Here is a 20921-nt window from a genome sequence, read left to right on the forward strand (position 1 = left end):
CACGGGCCGCACAGCGAGGAGCTGCTCAGCCTGCCGCTGCTCGTCCGACTATCCCGTCAAATGCATAAGAATAGTGGCCAGTTACTGATTCAGCCTGCCGCTGCTCGTTCGATCATCCCGTGGAATGCATAAGAATAGCGGCCCGTTACTGATTCAGTCTGCTGTGGCTGGTCCGACTATCCCATCAAATGCATAAGAATAGCGGCCCGTTACTGATTCAGTCTGCCGCTGCTCGTCCGACTATCCCGTCGAATGCATAAGAATAGCGGCCCGTTACTGATTCAGTCTGCTGTGGCTGGTCCGACTATCCCATCAAATGCATAAGAATAGCGGCCCGTTACTGATTCAGTCTGCTGTGGCTGGTCCGACTATCCCATCAAATGCATAAGAATAGCGGCCCGTTACTGATTCAGTCTGCCGCTGCTCGTCCGACTATCCCGTGGAATGCATAAGAATAGCGGCCCGTTACTGATTCAGTCTGCTGTGGCTGGTCCGACTATCCCATCAAATGCATAAGAATAGCGGCCCGTTACTGATTCAGTCTGCCGCTGCTCGTCCGACTATCCCGTCGAATGCATAAGAATAGCGGCCCGTTACTGATTCAGTCTGCCGCTGCTCGTTCGATCATCCCGTGGAATGCATAAGAATAGCGTGCTGTTACTGATTAGTAGCATGATCGATAGTTTCCATATTGCAAAGGCCCAGTTCCGGGTGCCAGGCCACAAAGAGCAGCTGATCATTAGCATTCAGCAAAGCTGTGATCTCGCTCATACGTGACATGGACTCTAAAGTAGCCTCCATTTAGGCAAGTTGCGCTGATCCGTTACAACCCGATGCTAAGTCACCCCTGGGTTGGAGCTGCAACACGAGTAAGCGAACTGGTCCCACGAGAAAATCCAGTTTGCTGACCTAGAGGGCCCACCAATGGACTTCATGGCGTCCCAGTCAACATTACGGTGCCATCATTACTGCAGATACAGTCCCGTGACTGCTGGTGTGCTAGGCTCAAAATTCAGGTCCAAAAGGTGCAGCCATAACTGGACAACCCAGGCACACCACATCAAACTGCCTCGATTTAAAGGAGGAAAAGGACGACTTCTGTAAAACAACACGGCTCCACGCAGAACATATTTTCTTAAGCAGCTGTTCAGAAAGAGCACAGCTGGTACTGCAGATCTCCCACCATGGCAGGCAGCAGGGTGAAGGACTGTCTGCACAGGACAGGGACAGTCACTCGCCGCTGGCAGGTACATTAAGCAGTCACAGAAAGGCACCCAGATGCGGCACAGGAATCCCTGCGCAGCGGTGGGGAAGCTGCTTTCTAAATATAAGCCTGAGAAGGGCGGTGCTCCTGAAAACACGATTAAACAAAGCCAGAGCGAAGCAGATGAAGCTGCTCTGGCTAGCAGTGGTTTGGGGCAGAAGAAAGCAAGGCTGTGCATCAAGCAGCCTCTGATGGGAAAGTGGAGATCCTGCAGGGCCAAGGGGTGCCACACCGCCGGCACTGCCAGCTCGCACTGGAACGTGGAGATCCTGCAGGGCCAAGGGGTGCCACACCGCCGGCACTGGCAGCTCACACTGGCACGTGGAGATCCTGCAGGGCCAAGGGGTGCCACACCGCCAGCTCACACTGGAACGTGGAGATCCTGCTGGGCCAAGGGGTGCCACACCGCCGGCATTGCCAGGTCACACTGGAACGTGGAGATCCTGCAGGGCCAAGGGGTGCCACACCGCTGGCACTGCCAGCTCGCACTGGCAGCTCCCACAGCTGAACAGCAGCCACAGACACCCCACATCAGGACGACGACTTCACATAAAAACCGGGGCCGATTTCGTTTGGGGGGGGAAATGCACTTAGCAGCAATTATTACTTTATCTGTTAGTGGGAACATGAACCAATTATAAAGCAATATTTTATATACTGTAATGGAAAGTACCTTATTTAACACAGTCAGAGAGGAAAAGACATCTGTTAAAGCACGCTTCTGCTTGAGGACTGCAGAGAAATTCCCTGTGTTCCTCTGCCATACAATGACAGCAGGTAAATTTCCTTTCATTAATCAGGGGTAAAAGTCCAGGCTCCCAAAGATGCACTTTGCACTCTAAATGACCTTTTACAATGACTGTTAGTTCCATGGAGGATCCTGGACACTCTGATAATGAGTTTTAACTCAATCCATCCATAACCAAAAATACGAATAAAACAATAAAGGCCCAGTGAAGGCTGCATGAGGGCTGCAGCCTCAGAGGCCGCCTTGCCTCATCACGCGAGGTTATCTGCTCTGCTAGCCTCTGCTTGTGCTGCCTGCAGCTTCCTCCAGGGGGCGCACATCTGTGTTCAGAGAGTAGCTTCCTGCTGTCGACCCTGCCTGCTTTTAGCTTCTGGCTCTCATGCAACGCTGGCACTCCTGCTCAGCTTGGGAGCAGGTCTGGCGTGGTGGAGGCCCAGCTCGTCCGACCTGCCCTGTCCCACCTGACGCAGCCCCAACCCAAATCGACTGCACAGGTGTGAATGCTCAAGGCAGCCAATGCAGTTTTAACTGGGAATACGTAGGGAGAGAGGAAGTTAAAGAAAGCCACAAGAGAAACTGACGGCATCTTAAGGAATTACGGACAAAGATTTCAGGAACTGGAAAGAGATGCACAGAGCCCAGCAACAGAGCTTGAGCATGGCTGTGAGGGAGACAGTCAGGAGGAACACGGTCGAAAACCAAGGACCACTCTGCACAGGAATCTGACAGCAGGCCAACGTGCTGCTTCAGCATGGTGGACCGTGGACAGAAATGGGCACAGGCAGGTGGGGACAGGACGCGAATGCCTCCAGCTGACAGCGTAACGCCATTGCTCCGGGTTGTGTGCACCGTCCAATGCAGTCTCTCCATGGTGAGCGCCGTCCAGTGCAGTCTCTCCATGGTGCGCGCCGTCCAGTGCAGTCTCTCCATGGTGCGCGCCGTCCAGTGCAGTCTCTCCATGGTGCGTGCCATCCAGTGCAGTCTCTCCATGGTGCGCGCCATCCAGTGCAGTCTCTCCATGGTGCGCGCCGTCCAGTGCAGTCTCTCCATGGTGCGCGCCATCCAGTGCAGTCTCTCCATGGTGCGCGCCGTCCAGTGCAGTCTCTCCAAGGTGCGGACCGTCCAGTGCAGTCTCTCCATGGTGAGCGCCGTCCAGTGCAGTCTCTCCATGGTGCGCGCCGTCCAGTGCAGTCTCTCCATGGTGCGCGCCGTCCAGTGCAGTCTCTCCATGGTGCGCGCCGTCCAGTGCAGTCTCTCCATGGTGCGTGCCATCCAGTGCAGTCTCTCCATGGTGCGCGCCGTCCAGTGCAGTCTCTCCAAGGTGCGGACCGTCCAGTGCAGTCTCTCCATGGTGAGCGCCGTCCAGTGCAGTCTCTCCAAGGTGCGGACCGTCCAGTGCAGTCTCTCCATGGTGAGCGCCGTCCAGTGCAGTCTCTCCATGGTGAGCGCCGTCCTCACCACGTAATGCTCTCTGTGGTGTGTGATGTTCTCACTGCACAACACAGTCTCTGTGTTCTTGGCCATCCTCTCCACATAACGCCATCTCTCCGCCGTGTACACTGTCCAACGGCATCTCTCCATGGTCTGCTCCGTCTTTGCAGTGTAACACAGTCTCTCTGCAGTGTAACACAGTCTCTCTGCTAGTTTGAGCTGTCGAACGCCGTCTCTCCGCAGTACACACTGTTCTCACCGTGTAACGCCATCTCTCAATGGTGTGCACATCCTCACCGCACAACGTCACCTCTTTGCGGTGCACACCATTCTCACTGCGTAGCGCAGTCTCTCCGTGGTGCACACTGCCCTCACCATGGTGCACACTGTCCTCACTGTGTAACGCCATCTCTCTGTAGCATGCACCATCCTCACCACGGCGCACACCGTCCAAAAAGCATGATGGCATCTTTCTACAGATTGCACCGTCCTCACCGCATAAAGCCGTTGCTCTGCAGTGTGCGTTGCCCTCAGTGCTTGACACTGCTGAACATCCTGTTTGTGCATTGCGCTAAGGCGGTCTATCCTGCTCATGGGCCTGGGGGGGCGGAGACCCCACACAACAGCTGGCGAAGGCCACAAGCAGACCGCTCGAACCCTGGGCTGTTTCCTCTCCTGCCCTGGAGGGAGCTCCCTCACCGCACACATGCACTGCTAACACTACCGCTTCTGAGAAAACAGGAATCACACAGAAAGTTCCATATATCCCAGACGCTGGCTGCGTGGAGACAAGTGAGCCATCGTTACGGGCCGCTTCACCTTGTGCCTCTGACCTTCCTTTGTTTGCCGTGCAGAGGGCAGGCCGCTTCACCTTGTGCCTCTGACCTTCCTTTGTTTGCCGTGAGGGCAGGCTGGGATCCTCCCTTTGATTCAGCTGCACACGTGATGCTCGGCCCCTTTTTGAGCTTTGCAGTTCAGTGGCTAAAAATAGCAGCACTGGCCTGGCTGCACTGCACAGGCAGTTTACATAAGCTGGGGGGGGGGGGGGCAGCCCACGCTGGGGGGGCAGTGAGGGCCGGCCGGCTCAGCAGGCGCCTATCCCCACCCCTCATTGGCTAGTGGCCAAAAGCCAACCAAACGTAAGCAAAGTACGATACTTTCCTAGGAATTAGACACCATTTCTCCACAAACGATAGAAGAAAAAAACGGGAGAAGAAAAAAAGTGGACTTCATACATATTTGATTATCATGAACTAGAAAAACCAGCTATGTATTTTTTACAAATGCTACTAATATGTGTATTTTACAAATGCGACTAATTAGTATTTAGCACACTGTACCTTACAAACACGTCAGCTAACAAGCACTCACTTTTATTCTCCTGCTTAAATACACAAACCAGGCCTGCTGGTAGCCTGAGAGAGAGGCCATTACTGTTATCTGGTTATTCAGATGGTATACAGAAAGTCCCTGGAAATCAATGCTGAACCTACATCTGGGAGAAACAGTTTAAACTGGGTCCGTCAGAGTGTGGATCATTCCCAAGTCACAAAGTACTATTGATGATGCAAACTGCAGGGCTAATTTTGGGGCCTGCGATCATTGTGAGGCACAGGATGGTACGAAATGCTGCCCCACACCCTCCACCATGTAACCAGTGCGCAGAACCGGCCGATCAGTGTGACTGGGAGCCCATTTTAGACATATAATGAGGCTGTTCTTGTAACAGCGCTGCCTTTGTAATCACACTAAGCTATATTTGGCTGCTATCAGAAAACAACATCTACAGTATATTCAGCATCCTTGTGCGGAACTCAAAGGCCCTGACGGGCAGATTCTGACTTTTATAGGAGGTGATGCTCATTGGCTGCCTGGTCCAGACAGCAGGCGGCACACGGAGGCCGTGACAGAGCCAGGGTTCGGGGGGCAGAACCAGGGTTTGGGTGGTGGAGGCGGCATGGGGCCTGGCCAGGGTGGCATTAGCGCCCATCGACATATGACAAGACACAGACTGAAGTATTATGATATTTAAAGGTTTAAAAATATCACAGTACCCACCTCTCTGACTTTCAAAACACACTAGCTTACTTATTACTAGTTAATACAACTTACCATTACACATTTTACCTGCATTTTTATTTTACGGATTTATCGAATGTGATGCATATTCTTGAGAAAGCACAGTTAGCAAGCTATACCAAGGACGATATACATCAACTTAGACAATAAGTACTTGACTCTTAACAGCTTTGCAAGTTTCACTGATGGCATTTTTAAGTAATGTTCTACAATGTACAGTGCAACATTGTCCCCAGAGTTCAAGATGTGGGGCCAAAAAAAGGTGACAAATAAAACCTGCCGATATTACAAAGTACTCGTCAGAACAGCCAATCAAAGCGAAGCATCAGATTAGCAGGGGCACGGCCCTTGCCCCAGGACCAACTGAGCACTGCAGCTAGTGACAATGACCCCCATTATCACAGCGGTGCTGCCACCGTTGGCCAGCTGTCAGGGTCCCGTGACAGAGACACCCAGCAGCCACCCCCAGCCAGCTGTGAAGCCGGGTAACAGGGCAGAGGTCAGGAAAGCACAAGTGCCGTGGGCAGGCTCAAATCATCAACTGGCAACAGGCAATAAGGATGCGCATCAAAACTACAGGAGAGCAGAGGGAGCCATCGGGAGATAAGGATGCGCATCAAAACTACAGGAGAGCAGAGGGAGCCAGCGGGAGATAAGGATGCGCATCAAAACTACAGGAGAGCAGAGGGAGCCAACGGGAGATAACAATGCGCATCAAAACTACAGGAGAGCAGAGGGAGCCAGCGGGAGATAAGGATGCGCATCAAAACTACAGGAGAGCAGAGGGAGCCAGCGGGAGATAAGGATGCGCATCAAAACTACAGGAGAGCAGAGGGAGCCAACGGGAGATAACGATGCGCATCAAAACTACAGGAGAGCAGAGGGAGCCATCGGGAGATAAGGATGCGCATCAAAACTACAGGAGAGCAGAGGGGGCCAGCGGGAGATAAGGATGCGCATCAAAACTACAGGAGAGCAGAGGGAGCCATCGGGAGATAAGGATGCGCATCAAAACTACAGGAGAGCAGAGAGAGCCAGCGGGAGATAAGGATGCGCATCAAAACTACAGGAGAGCAGAGGGAGCCATCGGGAGATAAGGATGCGCATCAAAACTACAGGAGAGCAGAGGGAGCCATCGGGAGATAAGGATGCGTATCAAAACTACAGGAGAGCAGAGGGAGCCAGCGGGAGATAAGGTTGCGCATCAAAACTACAGGAGAGCAGAGAGAGCCAGCGGGAGATAAGGATGCGCATCAAAACTACAGGAGAGCAGAGGGAGCCAGCGGGAGATAAGGATGCGCATCAAAACTACAGGAGAGCAGAGGGAGCCATCGGGAGATAAGGATGCGCATCAAAACTACAGGAGAGCAGAGGGAGCCATCGGGAGATAAGGATGCGCATCAAAACTACAGGAGAGCAGAGGGAGCCAGCGGGAGATAAGGATGCGCATCAAAACTACAGGAGAGCAGAGGGAGCCAGCGGGAGATAAGGATGCGCATCAAAACTACAGGAGAGCAGAGGGAGCCATCGGGAGATAAGGATGCGCATCAAAACTACAGGAGAGCAGAGGGAGCCATCGGGAGATAAGGATGCGCATCAAAACTACAAGAGAGCAGAGGGAGCCATCGGGAGATAAGGAAGGCGCATCAAAACTACAGGAGAGCAGAGGGAGCCAACGGGAGATAACCATGCGCATCAAAACTACAGGAGAGCAGAGGGAGCCAGTGGGAGATAAGGATGCGCATCAAAACTACAGGAGAGCAGAGGGAGCCAGCGGGAGATAAGGATGCGCATCAAAACTACAGGAGAGCAGAGGGAGCCAGCGGGAGATAAGGATGCGCATCAAAACTACAGGAGAGCAGAGGGAGCCAGCGGGAGATAAGGATGCGCATCAAAACTACAGGAGAGCAGAGGGAGGGGGATGGGCGGAGAGCAGAGGGATGGCATGAGCGTGCCACAGTTTCCTCTGGCGATTAATCATGTGATAGCCATTGGTATCTTAGGACCTGGAGCCAATATGCCATTTCCGAGAGTAGCGAGAAGAGGGCTGAGATAGCCCACTGCAAACGGGAAGGACCCACGTGGTCGGAATCAGCTGGCGAAGCTCTGAGGGTCTTTCTGTGAGCCGCACACATCTCGTGCAATAAAGAGCACATGGCCACGGGAGGGAGATGGCAGCTGAATGAGCAGAATTGTGGGAAATGCTGTTTATGTGACACTGGGAGGGGTTGCAATCTTACTGAAAGGTTTTACATAAGTCTGGATTTTTTTGCCCATATTACAAAATGTAGATGAAAACATGCAATAATGAACTATAAAAGTAAACAATAAGATAAAACCAAAGGAAAGAGGAAGGACTCGTCTGTTTGCTTTGCCCCTGGTTACCATCTTTGCTTTGTACTTCACATTTACAAACATCCATTGCATCATCATCACGGTCACCCCATGAAATGGAGATCAGGTCAGGTCCTTCAGCACTCCCTGTTACGGGGCAACACGTTCCCTGTCCGCATATGGAAGGAGACCGGACGTGACACACCCCATTCCCCACCACAGCGGATATAGGATCAAAGGAAAACCAAAAGTTGCCAGTGATTGTCCACAGGTCCAAAGGACGGTAATTTCATCACATCTCCTTCATGTATTTGAATGAGGAGAGGAGAGGAGGAGGAAACAGGAAGCTGCTTATACAGGTGGCGTCTGCAAACCGAACTTCCTCCTATGACCGCAAACGGATGATTATGAACCAGAAAAACAAGGCATTTAGTATTTACTATTAAACATTGAGTCTTTTCCAAGCAGGTAACTGAGAAAAGCTAACAGGCAGGACAGCGCCTCACGCAGGGTCACTGCTGCTGTTGCAGCTTGGGGGTCATCACTGAGCTCTTGGAGGAAGAGTAAAAGTCAGTCATTCAGTCCAGGACGACTGCAGCCGAGATCTGGGAACACAGCTATGGAGAGCAAGGTCAGCCAGCACCCTGCCTTTGGTTGCTAGGATACGGTGACCACGGCAGTGTGCACCGTTAAAGCTCGCCAACTGCCACCTTGGGATGCCAACTACGAATGGCAGCAGTTGAGCAGAGCGCCCCCTACAGTACGGTTCCCTTAGTGAGTGCGGCAAGGAGGCGCCCCATGTGTGGAAGGGGCTACCGATGATGCCGAAAGAGGGCGACCAAAACACCCTGGACTAAACACGCCTCCCGCCATCTGCTCTCTGCTCCTGGAAACGGTTCATCGTTTCGGCTGTTTATTTGTGCCACTTCAAACCGACGGCCAAAGTGCAGCCCGAATGCACCGTCCTGACAGAGAGTGGACACAGAGGAACCCACTGCACGGTGTCTTTGCAGAGCGACTGCTTTGTACGTAAAGCACTGGAGGAAGGTGAAGGCCCCTCTGCTGCTTATTTCGAAGGTGGACTGACAGACAGACATGGCCCAGGGGCGGCCACTAGGAGGCAGACACTCACTACTGCGCACAGTCGATGAGCTGGTACTCGTTGGATCTCTCGAAGCAGGCCTTCACTCCTTCATCATCCCACAGTTTCTTTGCATGCTCGAAGAACTCCTGCAAAAATAAAGAAAAGCGGGAAACTACTGAGAACAGCAAAAGGACAATCAGACAATCAAAATGACAGCAGGAAGAGGGAGAAACAGAAGAACCACAAAGTCTATTTGCTGTTATATATATATTATTACCACGATAAATGTAAAATGTAGCTCATATTCCGTTAAATAACAGAACTAACAGTAGTGACTTGATATGGGAAATATGGGACAAAACCATCGTGAAACACAAGAAAAACAAGATCCTACCAATTAAGACATTACACCATAAAATACAAGCATGAAGAAACACCTGACCGTTACTAGCCTGAGCACACATCCACCCCCGTGTGCCCGATATTCCCATGTGTGCCTATGGGGGAACACAGGGCACAGGGTTTGGCCCCCTCCTCTAGTGGGGCTTAGTTTTCCACACTCTGGCCCCCCAGGGGAAGGACCTCGGTCCCTAGGGCAAGGCTGCTGGGCTAATAACCACAACGCGAGCAGAAACAAAAGGCAGCAGCACTTCAGTGCGGGGGCACGTGAGCGAGGGGGGCAGACGGGAAGGTGAGGGTGCTGAGAGAGAGGCGGGCACACGGACTGGTGGGGCGCACTGAGAGTAAGGCGGGCAGGCAGGGGGCACGTGAGCGAGGGGGGCAGACGGGAAGGTGAGGGTGCTGAGAGAGAGGCGGGCACACGGACAGGTGGGGCGCACTGAGAGTAAGGCGGGCAGGCAGGGGGCACGGAGAGTGAGGTGGGCACACGGACTGGTGGGGCGCACTGAGAGTAAGGCGGGCAGGCAGGGGGCACGGAGAGCGAGGAGGGCAGACGGGAAGGTGAGGGTGCTGAGAGAAAGGCGGGCACACAGACTGGTGGGGCGCACTGACAGGAGGACAGGAGAGGGGCAGTAAGAGCATGCCAGGCACACGAGGGTGAGGGCCTAATCTACAGGATCAGGACGGGGATGGAGAGCGAGGGGGGCAGCAAGAGCATGGCACGCACACGGGGAACAGTGTGAGCATGGCAGGCACACGAAAAGGTAGGGCATGGAGGTAAGTTGATCTGTAGGAGTAAGACTAAGGAGGCTGCTTCTTCAATTTCATGTGAGACAGTGTCCATACGCAGAGCTGTCCCTAAGTACAGGTGCTCAGCCTGTGAATCAGTGTCACACTACAGCATGCAGCATCAGAGAGAGACAACGCCATCTTATCCCAGACCTGACATCTCCCAGGCGCACAACTTCCGTTTAAGGGTGATGTGCAAAGACAGTATTTTCTACTTGCTCATTACCTGAACATTTCATTAGGACTAGAGAGAGACAGAGAGAGAGAGACAGACAGACAGAGACAGAGAGAGACAGACAGACAGACAGACAGAGAGAGAGACAGACAGACAGAGAGAGACAGAGAGAGAGAGAGACAGACAGAGACAGACAGAGAGAGAGAGAGACAGACAGAGACAGACAGAGAGAGAGAGACAGACAGACAGAGAGACAGACAGACAGAGAGGTGCCCAGTGGCAGGACATCTTTTAGCCAGCAGATGATTATTCCAATCAAATAATGCATCAAAATAAGTATTTCTTTACATACAAAATAAAATATTACTCACTGATATAAAAGAATAAGCACCTTGAATAAATTAAATTAAACAGAAATTAAATTAAACTGAAGTTAGCTGAAGTGCAGTAGCACACAAAGACGTTTAATAGCCTCGTGCCTTGGGCAGTGGTGGTGAACGGCGATTTCTTTACTTTTTAACAACACAAACCTATCAATACTTCTCTGGTTTATAGGTGACTCCAGTCATTTATTTCCATACAAAATGAGACGACACTCACTGCCGCAAAAGCGTAACCTGAAATGTTACAAGCAGCCAATCAGAAATGAACGATGGTGGGGGAAAAAATGACATTGCGATATTTGAGATAAATATTACAAAACCTATCAAGCAAAAAAAGTAGCTGAAAATATACCCAACATAAGCTACAGCCAAACAGAACCGACCTAGCAGCAGTGCCTGTCTATCCTGGGAATGACAGGTCAGTAGCTCATTCTGGTTATGTGCCAAAATGACAGGTACACTGGCAGTGCATGTCTACACTGGGAATGACAGGTCAGTAGCTCATTCTGGTTATGTGCCAAAATGACAGGTACACTGGCAGTGCCTGTCTACACTGGGAATGACAGGTCAGTAGCTCATTCTGGTTATGTGCCAAAATGACAGGTACACTGGCAGTGCCTGTCTACACTGGGAATGACAGGTCAGTAGCTCATTCTGGTTATGTGCCAAAATGACAGGTACACTGGCAGTGCCTGTCTATACTGGGAATGACAGGTCAGTAGCTCATTCTGGTTATGTGCCAAAATGACAGGTACACTGGCAGTGCCTGTCTACACTGGGAATGACAGGTCAGTAGCTCATTCTGGTTATGTGCCAAAATGACAGGTACACTGGCAGTGCCTTTCTACACTGGGAATGACAGGTCAGTAGCTCATTCTGGTTATGTGCCAAAATGACAGGTACACTGGCAGTGCCTGTCTACACTGGGAATGACAGGTCAGTAGCTCATTCTGGTTATGTGCCAAAATGACAGGTACACTGGCAGTGCCCGTCTATACTGGGAATGACAGGTCAGTAGCTCATTCTGGTTATGTGCCAAAATGACAGGTACACTGGCAGTGCCTGTCTACACTGGGAATGACAGGTCAGTAGCTCATTCTGGTTATGTGCCAAAATGACAGGTACACTGGCAGTGCCTGTCTACACTGGGAATGACAGGTCAGTAGCTCATTCTGGTTATGTGCCAAAATGACAGGTACACTGGCAGTGCCTGTCTACACTGGGAATGACAGGTCAGTAGCTCATTCTGGTTATGTGCCAAAATGACAGGTACACTGGCAGTGCCTGTCTACACTGGTAATGACAGGTCAGTAGCTCATTCTGGTTATGTGCCAAAATGACAGGTACACTGGCAGTGCCTGTCTATCCTGGGAATGACAGGTCAGTAGCTCATTCTGGTTATGTGCCAAAATGACAGGTACACTGGCAGTGCCCGTCTACACTGGGAATGACAGGTCAGTAGCTCATTCTGGTTATGTGCCAAAATGACAGGTACACTGGCAGTGCCTGTCTACACTGGGAATGACAGGTCAGTAGCTCATTCTGGTTATGTGCCAAAATGACAGGTACACTGACAACTGCCTGTAGATCTACATGGCACCATTTAGCACGCACTGGCAACCTGCAGCAGCAACACCAACTTATCTGACATACAATTAGTATACAAGTTCAATTTGGCTATAGTTTTTCAGGTAATTTCATTACCTTTCTTGTTTTATTAATATCACAAAGTTACTTGCATATCGCGATGTGATATTGTGCATGAATTCACTTATTTAAAATTTTAAGAACAAATTCTGCAGAACATTTTTAATTCGACAACCTAAATATACATAGGAATATTACAGCAGTAGCACAATCAGATTCTCTAGATTCAGAGACAGCCGATGTGTTCACCCTTATTTTCAACGAGTCTCTGGCTCAGTCTGTAGTACCGACGTGTTTTAAAAAATCCACAATCGTCCCGATTCCAAAGAGTAACAAGCCCTCAAACCTCAATGACTATCGCCCTGGGCCTTAACATCCCTTGTCGTGAAGGTGTTCCAGAGACTTAAGAACTTCATCTGTCCTTCCATCCCTAACTCCATCGATCCACTGCAACCGCCAGATCTGCCTTACCCTCCCTACAAGAAATCTACACCAGCCGCTGTAGGACCAGAGCAACAAATCTCCAAGGACCCCTCCCACCCCAATAACTCTGGTTTGCCTGCTGAATTCAGGCAAATGCTTCCGCAGCCTTATGACCAGAACTCAAAGGTCAAGGAGGAGCTTTTTCCTCCAGGTCATAAGGCTCCTAAACCAGGGCGAGGCTCAGTGCCTCTAGGTCTTCCACCAGACTCTACAGTGACTCTCCAATCACTGTAACACTGACATAACCCTATGAGTACTGCTTTCACACTGTCCAAATTGTTGGCACATACCTCAGTCCTCTTGCACACTGCACTTATATTGCACAGCACAATAGCTCCTACCTATCACTTATGTATAGATTATGTACAGCTGAACATTTCAAATATGTTTTCTATCTAATATTATTATTTTTCCTTGTTTTTCTCTATATTTTGTTATCATGCACAGCCTCTCTGAGTGACCAGGGTCACATTCCACTACATATTGTATGTGTACAACTGTGTATGTGACGAATAAACCTCTTGAATCTTACACTTGTTGCTGTGAATTGAGCCAGTAGATTCAAAGCAGACAAAATCAATGTCTTGTTTGTTTACTTCACTCATTGTAGTTAACTTTCTCACAAATGCACCATAGTCAGCAAGGACAAAAACGATTATGATTGGCTCACGTTGAGTTCATGCAAAAACAACGGAAAAAAACTTAACGGATAAACCACTATTGTTTTCCAGACACATTCTTGAATATTCGACAATGCTGACTCATCCCGAATGCCATATAATAAATCAGCAAGCCGTCATGTCATCCATATACAACTATATGTTCTTCTAGGACCACAGTGCGAGAGAGAGACACGCACGCACACCTCTCTAACAACAGCTTACACTTTCTCACTTTCAAGATAAAATCTCTGTTTACTGCAAACAAACTGAGTAACTGCATAGAGGCTGGATGTGAGACACACTGCGGCTACATGGAACCATTCTGTTTGGATCTATACACTGGCAGCAGCTGTGCAGGAGGCACTGCGCTTGTGGGTAACCGACTACGGCCTCATCACTGTCCGCTATAAAAATACGTAACAAAGCTGCCCAAGGCATTACAAAAGGCAATGAAAATAAAAACGGAAAAACATTACCTATTACTGAATATTTACTGTTCTCTCAACAGAACTGAGCTAAAGTTAAATCTTTTTACTGGTTGAATTAACTTTGAAAGGGGTAATGCATGAAACCATGTAGTGGGATTAAGTGCATTTGACAATCTCCCTGTAAATCAGTCAGCACCAAAGATCAGGCAAAAGCTCCGAGATCTGCAAAGACTGCCAAGAGGTGTGTCGGTCGTGTGAAGAGGAGCAGGAGCAGGAGGAGCAGGAGCAGGAGGAGCAAGAGGAGGACACGGCTGCAGCTGCACAGCACGGGAGCCTATTTGTGTAACTGGCCTCAGACCGGCGTCTCCCAATCGGCAGTGTGCCGCATGGCATTTGAAAAAAGCCGCCTTACCAAAGGTGACCATGGCAGAGAAGAGGCTGGGAACCTCAGGACAGACACCACCACCCTCATCGGTGTGGTACTCAGCAAAGCCACAGAGCACAGGAGTGATCGCTGACCCCGGAACAAGGTAAACAAGAAGAAAACAAGAGCACCAGGGGAGCGGGGGGGGGCCAGGCATCACACGGGATGCGACAGACACCCCGACCGGCGTCACTAAACAAAAACAACACTAACGAGTATCAATTCTGTTCGATTTGCAAACAGGGTTCATCAGCGCCTTCATTAGTGGCAGGCCGAGTCATCAGGGATGGCTTAAGAGAGGCCCCACGTCCCCCCGAGCTTTGCTTAATGACGGTGGCGGGGGCCCGCAGGACGACACACTTACCCACCCACCCGCCAGCCGTGCTGGTGTATCTCTTACTGCCGCATTCGTCCCAGTTAATAAGCCACAAGTGTCATTTGGGTGTTGAGGGTGCTAGGAGCTGGCCTTGCCCCAGGAGAAGGACCTGCTCCTCACAGGCAGGTCAGGCTCCCTGGCCTGCAACCCTTACACACTCTTGCATAAGCTTAGTGGAATGAGCTCCGCCTCCAAACGCGACACGCTGTGCTGTGTCCAGACAGAGCCTCCACCCACACCGGCCACTCCCCCGTCAGTGACCATAGGCCGACACAACCTGTGACATACAGCCACACAGCGTGCTGACTGTGTCCAGACAGAGCCTCCACCCACACCGGCCACTCCCCTGTCAGTGAGCATAGGCCGACACAACCTGTGACATACAGCCACACAGCGTGCTGACTGTGTCCAGACAGAGCCTCCACCCACACCGGCCACTCCCCCGTCAGTGACCATAGGCCGACACAACCTGTGACATACAGCCACACAGCGTGCTGACTGTGTCCAGACAGAGCCTCCACCCACACCGGCCACTCCCCCGTCAGTGACCATAGGCCGACACAACCTGTGACATACAGCCACACAGCGTGCTGACTGTGTCCAGACAGAGCCTCCACCCACACCGGCCACTCCCCCGTCAGTGAGCATAGGCCGACACAACCTGTGACATACAGCCACACAGCGTGCTGACTGTGTCCAGACAGAGCCTCCACCCACACCGGCCACTCCCCTGTCAGTGAGCATAGGCCGACACAACCTGTGACATACAGCCACACAACGTGCTCACTGTGTCCAGACAGAGCCTCCACCCACACCGGCCACACCCCCGTCAGTGACCATAGGCCGACACAACCTGTGACATACAGCCACACAGCGTGCTGACTGTGTCCAGACAGAGCCTCCACCCACACCGGCCACTCCCCTGTCAGTGACCATAGGCCGACACAACCTGTGACATACAGCCACACAACGTGCTCACTGTGTCCAGACAGAGCCTCCACCCACACCGGCCACTCCCCTGTCAGTGACCATAGGCCGACACAACCTGTGACATACAGCCACACAACGTGCTCACTGTGTCCAGACAGAGCCTCCGGCCACTCCCCCGTTAGTGACCATAGGCCGACACAACCTGTGACATACAGCCACACAGCGTGCTCACTGTGTCCAGACAGAGCCTCCACCCACGTGGGCCACTCCCCTGTCAGTGAGCATAGGCCGACACAACCTGTGACATACAGCCACACAGCGTGCTCACTGTGTCCAGACAGAGCCTCCACCCACGTGGGCCACTCCCCTGTCAGTGAGCATAGGCCGACACAACCTGTGACATACAGCCACACAGCGTGCTCACTGTGTCCAGACAGAGCCTCCACCCACACCGGCCACTCCCCCGTCAGTGACCATAGGCCGACACAACCTGTGACATACAGCCACACAGCGTGCTCACTGTGTCCAGACAGAGCCTCCACCCACATCGGCCACTCCCCCGTCAGTGACCATAGGCCGACACAACCTGTGACATACAGCCACACAGCGTGCTGACTGTGTCCAGACAGAGCCTCCACCCACACCGGCCACTCCCCTGTCAGTGAGCATAGGCCGACACAACCTGTGACATACAGCCACACAGCGTGCTCACTGTGTCCAGACAGAGCCTCCACCCACACCGGCCACTCCCCCGTCAGTGACCATAGGCCGACACAACCTGTGACATACAGCCACACAGCGTGCTGACTGTGTCCAGACAGAGCATCCACCCACACCGACCACTCCCCTGTCAGTGAGCATAGGCCGACACAACCTGTGACATACAGCCACACAGCGTGCTGACTGTGTCCAGACAGAGCCTCCACCCACGTGGGCCCCGCCCCCGTCCGTGGCTATAAGCCGCAACCATGCTCTACACAGCCACACACCGTGCCATGCTGTGTCCAGACAGGGGTGTGATTGACAGGTGAATAGAGAGGTGGTGATCCACAAATGTGCAAAAAATATAAAAAAAAATAAAAATTGCTCCATATTTTAGTGGCTCTTTTACACAACACAATTTTACAAATTTACCAAAAAAAAAAAAATTACAAATTTGTGGATAGTTAAATATTTGTGGATCTTGGTACACTTTTGTAGTTTGTCTTCTGTCAGTTACAAATAATAAAGTAAAATTAAAACTTACATACAAGTGCCACATCCCATGAAGCATGTAACTTTGCATACTGTCATCCAAATGATGAAAAAATGTTGCCGTAAACTGTATTGTGCGACACCACAAAACCGATGGAAAATATTAGGCAGACATTTTAATTTCGTCATCCGATACATTTCGTCATACTGCACAGCTCTTGGGGTCACACCTCCATCCATGGTCGTAGGTCGAGGCCCTGCTCCATACAGCCATACGGCATGCTGTGCTGTTCCCAGACAAGACCCTCCATCCACCAAAGGATGGAACCTACAGTCATTGTCTCTGGCAGCTCGACTGGGTAAATATGAAACAGGAACTAACCTATAACGTTAGTTATTTAAAAACTCACAATTTATATTTCCTTACTCGGGATAGATAAAGGAGGCCCAGCTGCTCTGTGCATGACCACCCCCCCCACCCCATCCGGAGGCCCCGTGCATGAACGGTAAGGTGGTGCCGGCCTGTGATAGCCTCCCCTTGCCTCACTGGCCCCAGCATGGAGCGGCTGAGTCCCACAAGCGGGATGCAGCCGCCCTCCCATGTCCCCGCAGAGCAATTAGTGCTGACTTCTTTAGCAAAGTGGTGTTTGCGTACCTTGGCTCTCAGGCAAACATGTCAACACTAGGTAACTAGCAGAAACAACCACAAAACGAAGGCGCTTTGGGAACTGAGAGAGTGAGAATCACGGAGAGCATTAGAGCACGATCATGAGGTCGGGGCCTGAAACACACAGCCTTCCTCTCCAAGCGCGGTCATGAGGTCGGGGCCTGAAACACACAGCCTGCCTCTCCAAGCGCGGTCATGAGGTCGGGGCCTGAAACACACAGCCTTCCTCTCCAAGCGCGGTCATGAGTTCGGGGCCTGAAACACACAGCCTGCCTCTCCAAGCGCGGTCATGAGGTCGGGGCCTGAAACACACAGCCTGCCTCTCCAAGTGCAGTCATGAGGTCGGGCCTGAAACACACAGCCTGCCTCTCCAAGCGCAGTCATGAGGTCGGGCCTGAAACACACAGCCTTCCTCTCCAAGTGCAGCCCTGTCATTGACTCTGCCTACAGGCCGTTTGATGTTCACTGGTCATAAGGCTAACAGCAGTACTGTGCGGTATAAACGGTACACGATATAAATTTCGCAGAAATGTCCGCTCCTCGCCTGCAAAAACGACATAATCAAGTCACGTCAAATAATAAATAATTCATTATTTATATGAAAATGACATAGGATTATTGCTGCACCTGGCAGCAGAGTCCTGCACGGGTCTGATTTTGACAAACCGCACCCGAAATAAATACCGACACCCAACCCGCACCCGAAATAAATACCGACACCCAACCCGCACCCGAAATAAATACCGACACCCAACCCGCACCCGAAATAAATACCGACACCCAACCCGCACCCGAAATAAATACCGACACCCAACCCGCACCCGAAATAAATACCGACACCCAACCCGCACCCGAAATAAATACCGACACCCAACCCGCACCCGAATGAAAATCAATCAGATAGTCAAAATTAGACAAAAGTTTATTGCCACAACAAATGACCAGTGACATGTGCAACATCAGCTGAAAAGGCATAGCCAAATGTAAACATTGTTTAATTACAGCCTAATAATAAGCAAAACAAACGGTAGTAGTCTACCTGCAAACTCAAATAACGTTTGATATTGCCATGCCCACACATAGCCTTACCAGCTTACAATCAAATGTGTTAATAAAACTAATATAAAATGTACATCAGGCTACCCTGTACATTATTAGGTCTTACAGGCTACCTACGTGCACTGTCCGTTTTCCTTTGATTACCCGATTGGAATTCCTACGCGAAGGCGAAGACTAGCGTTTGGTGTGGTGCTTTATATTACTGTGTAAAAAAAGGATATCGTCCACAGTCGATGGCCTCAGCTGACTCCTTCGCTCCCGGATGACACATCCGGCATATGAGAGATCTCGCTCACTTGAGGCACTGGATGCCGGGATGGCGAGAATAGATCTCACAATATGAGCAATATTGGGAAACAAACGCTCAAGCTCTCTCCAGCAAGACAAGACGTCAAAAGAGTTGTTTTCGTTGTCTGAGAAAACTCCGAAATTCTCCCACACGTCGGACTTGATTTTAGTGGAGGTTTTGGCCACAACTTTAAACTCCCCACTTGCTAATTTTCTTTTCAACTCCTCAGCATCCATTTCGAACAGCTGCAGGAGATCACGCGCGCTTTTTGAAAATGAAAGTGGGAGAGATTTCCGGGAATGTGCGTGCAGGAATAAACTGATATGGATTTTACGTTTTATCATCTTGAATGCAGGGATTTTCTGTGTGTCACTAAAATATAGCCCTAGGGTATTTTTTGTTGGCACATGATGTTTTGAAAACCGCAACTTAGACCCGCGCTCTCCTGCGTCCGACCCGAACCCGTATCCGACAGAGTAGAATATTTTTCACCCGTTTCATCAAAATTTGCGGGTCACCCGTCGGGAACCCGAACCCATACAGGACTCTGCCTGGCAGGACCTTTATGGGACAGATGGTCATACTAATATATGGAGTTATGACACTAGTGTAATTGTATTAGTTATGTAGCTTTTGGTTCTGTGTCTTGTTTTCTGCTTACCAAACCAACCTGTGTTTTTAATATAAGATAAAACCAGCGAAGTTACTTGAAATGTTTTCATATTTTTTCCACAATTGCAGATTTGCACAATAAATATTCTACATTCACAACTATTTCGAAATGTGTTAACAGTTTATTATACAACTTCCTGCTGCAATGCCTTTGCTATGGACATGTTACCCTTTCAGAAACAGTTATATTGAAATTTACAGATCAAATTATATACCGCAACACATACCGTATACCGCAATAGGAATTTTATGCCATATCGCACAGCCCTAGCTAACAGATCTACAGATCTGCATGACGCGCATAGAGCGAACTCCATTACCCAGACTGCCCAGGGGTAAGCCTCCAGGATGGGGCACCGCCCACAGCACCACTCAGCAGCAGCCACATTTTGACAGCTAGCAAATCAGAAGATAATCCGTAACCAATCACCGTTCTCCCCCATCTCCATCAGCACTTTTTCACAAAACCAACTGTAAAACATTTTGACATCTGAACCTTCGGAAGTAAAAAGAAAAGCCAAAGAAACATAAGCACTTCATAAAACAAGGCAGACCCAAGCGGCGCACGCTGAACAGCTCCCAAAACGCAGCCTCAAAGGAGGGAAAAGGAAGTCATACGGCTCGAGAGAGAACAGGCAAGAAAGCAAGCAGAGGCTGAGCGAGGAGTGGAGGCCAGAGAGCGGGCCTGTGTGCGTCTATCTGTGCGGCTGTGTGTGTGCGCGCGCTTGTATCTGTGCGGCTGTGTGTGCGCGCGCGCGTGTGTATCTGTGCGGCTGTGTGTGCGCGCGCGCGTGTGTATCTGTGCGGCTGTGTGTGCGCGCGCGCGTGTGTATCTGTGCGGCTGTGTGTGCGCGCGCGCGTGTATCTGTGCGGCTGTGTGTGCGCGCATGCGCGTCTATCTGTGCGGCTGTGTGCGCGCGCATGCGCGTCTATCTGTGCGGCTGTGTGCGCGTGCCTATCTGTGCGGCTGTGTGTGTGCGCGCGCATGCGCGTCTGTGTGTGCATGCGCGTCTATCTGTGCGGCTGTGTGTGTGCGCGCGCATGCGCGTCTGTGTGTGCATGCGCGTCTATCTGTGCGGCTGTGTGTGTGCGTGTACGCGCCTATCTGTGCGTGCATGCGCGTCTATCTGTGCGGCTGTGTGTGCGTGTGCGCGCCTATCTGTGCGGCTGTGTGTGCGCGCGCATGCGCGTCTGTGTGTGCATGCGCGTCTATCTGTGCGGCTGTGTGTGTGCGTGCGCGCGCCTATCTGTGCGGCTGTGTGTGTGCGTGTGCGCGCGCATGTGCGTCTGTGCGTGCATGCGCGTCTATCTGTGCGGCTGTGTGTGTGCGTGTGCGCGCCTATCTGTGCGGCTGTGCGTGTGCGCGCGCATGCGCGTCTGTGTGTGCATGCGTGCCTATCTGTG

The 20921-nt window shown here is 51.1% G+C and overlaps 1 protein-coding gene across 2 annotated transcripts in view; it reads right to left on the reverse strand.

Annotated features, from left to right (window-relative positions):
* The window catches only part of LOC111851408 (guanine nucleotide-binding protein G(olf) subunit alpha), a 74347-nt gene that overhangs the window by 8255 nt on the left and 45171 nt on the right, over positions 1-20921 (reverse strand). For both annotated transcript variants that reach the window (XM_023826318.2, XM_023826319.2), the window contains exon 5: positions 8989-9086. In XM_023826318.2, coding sequence (XP_023682086.1) covers positions 8989-9086 — 98 coding nt within the window. The remainder of the gene's footprint in view (positions 1-8988; positions 9087-20921) is intronic.

The sequence above is a fragment of the Paramormyrops kingsleyae genome, chromosome 4 (assembly GCF_048594095.1).
Source record: "Paramormyrops kingsleyae isolate MSU_618 chromosome 4, PKINGS_0.4, whole genome shotgun sequence".
NCBI lineage: Eukaryota > Metazoa > Chordata > Actinopteri > Osteoglossiformes > Mormyridae > Paramormyrops > Paramormyrops kingsleyae.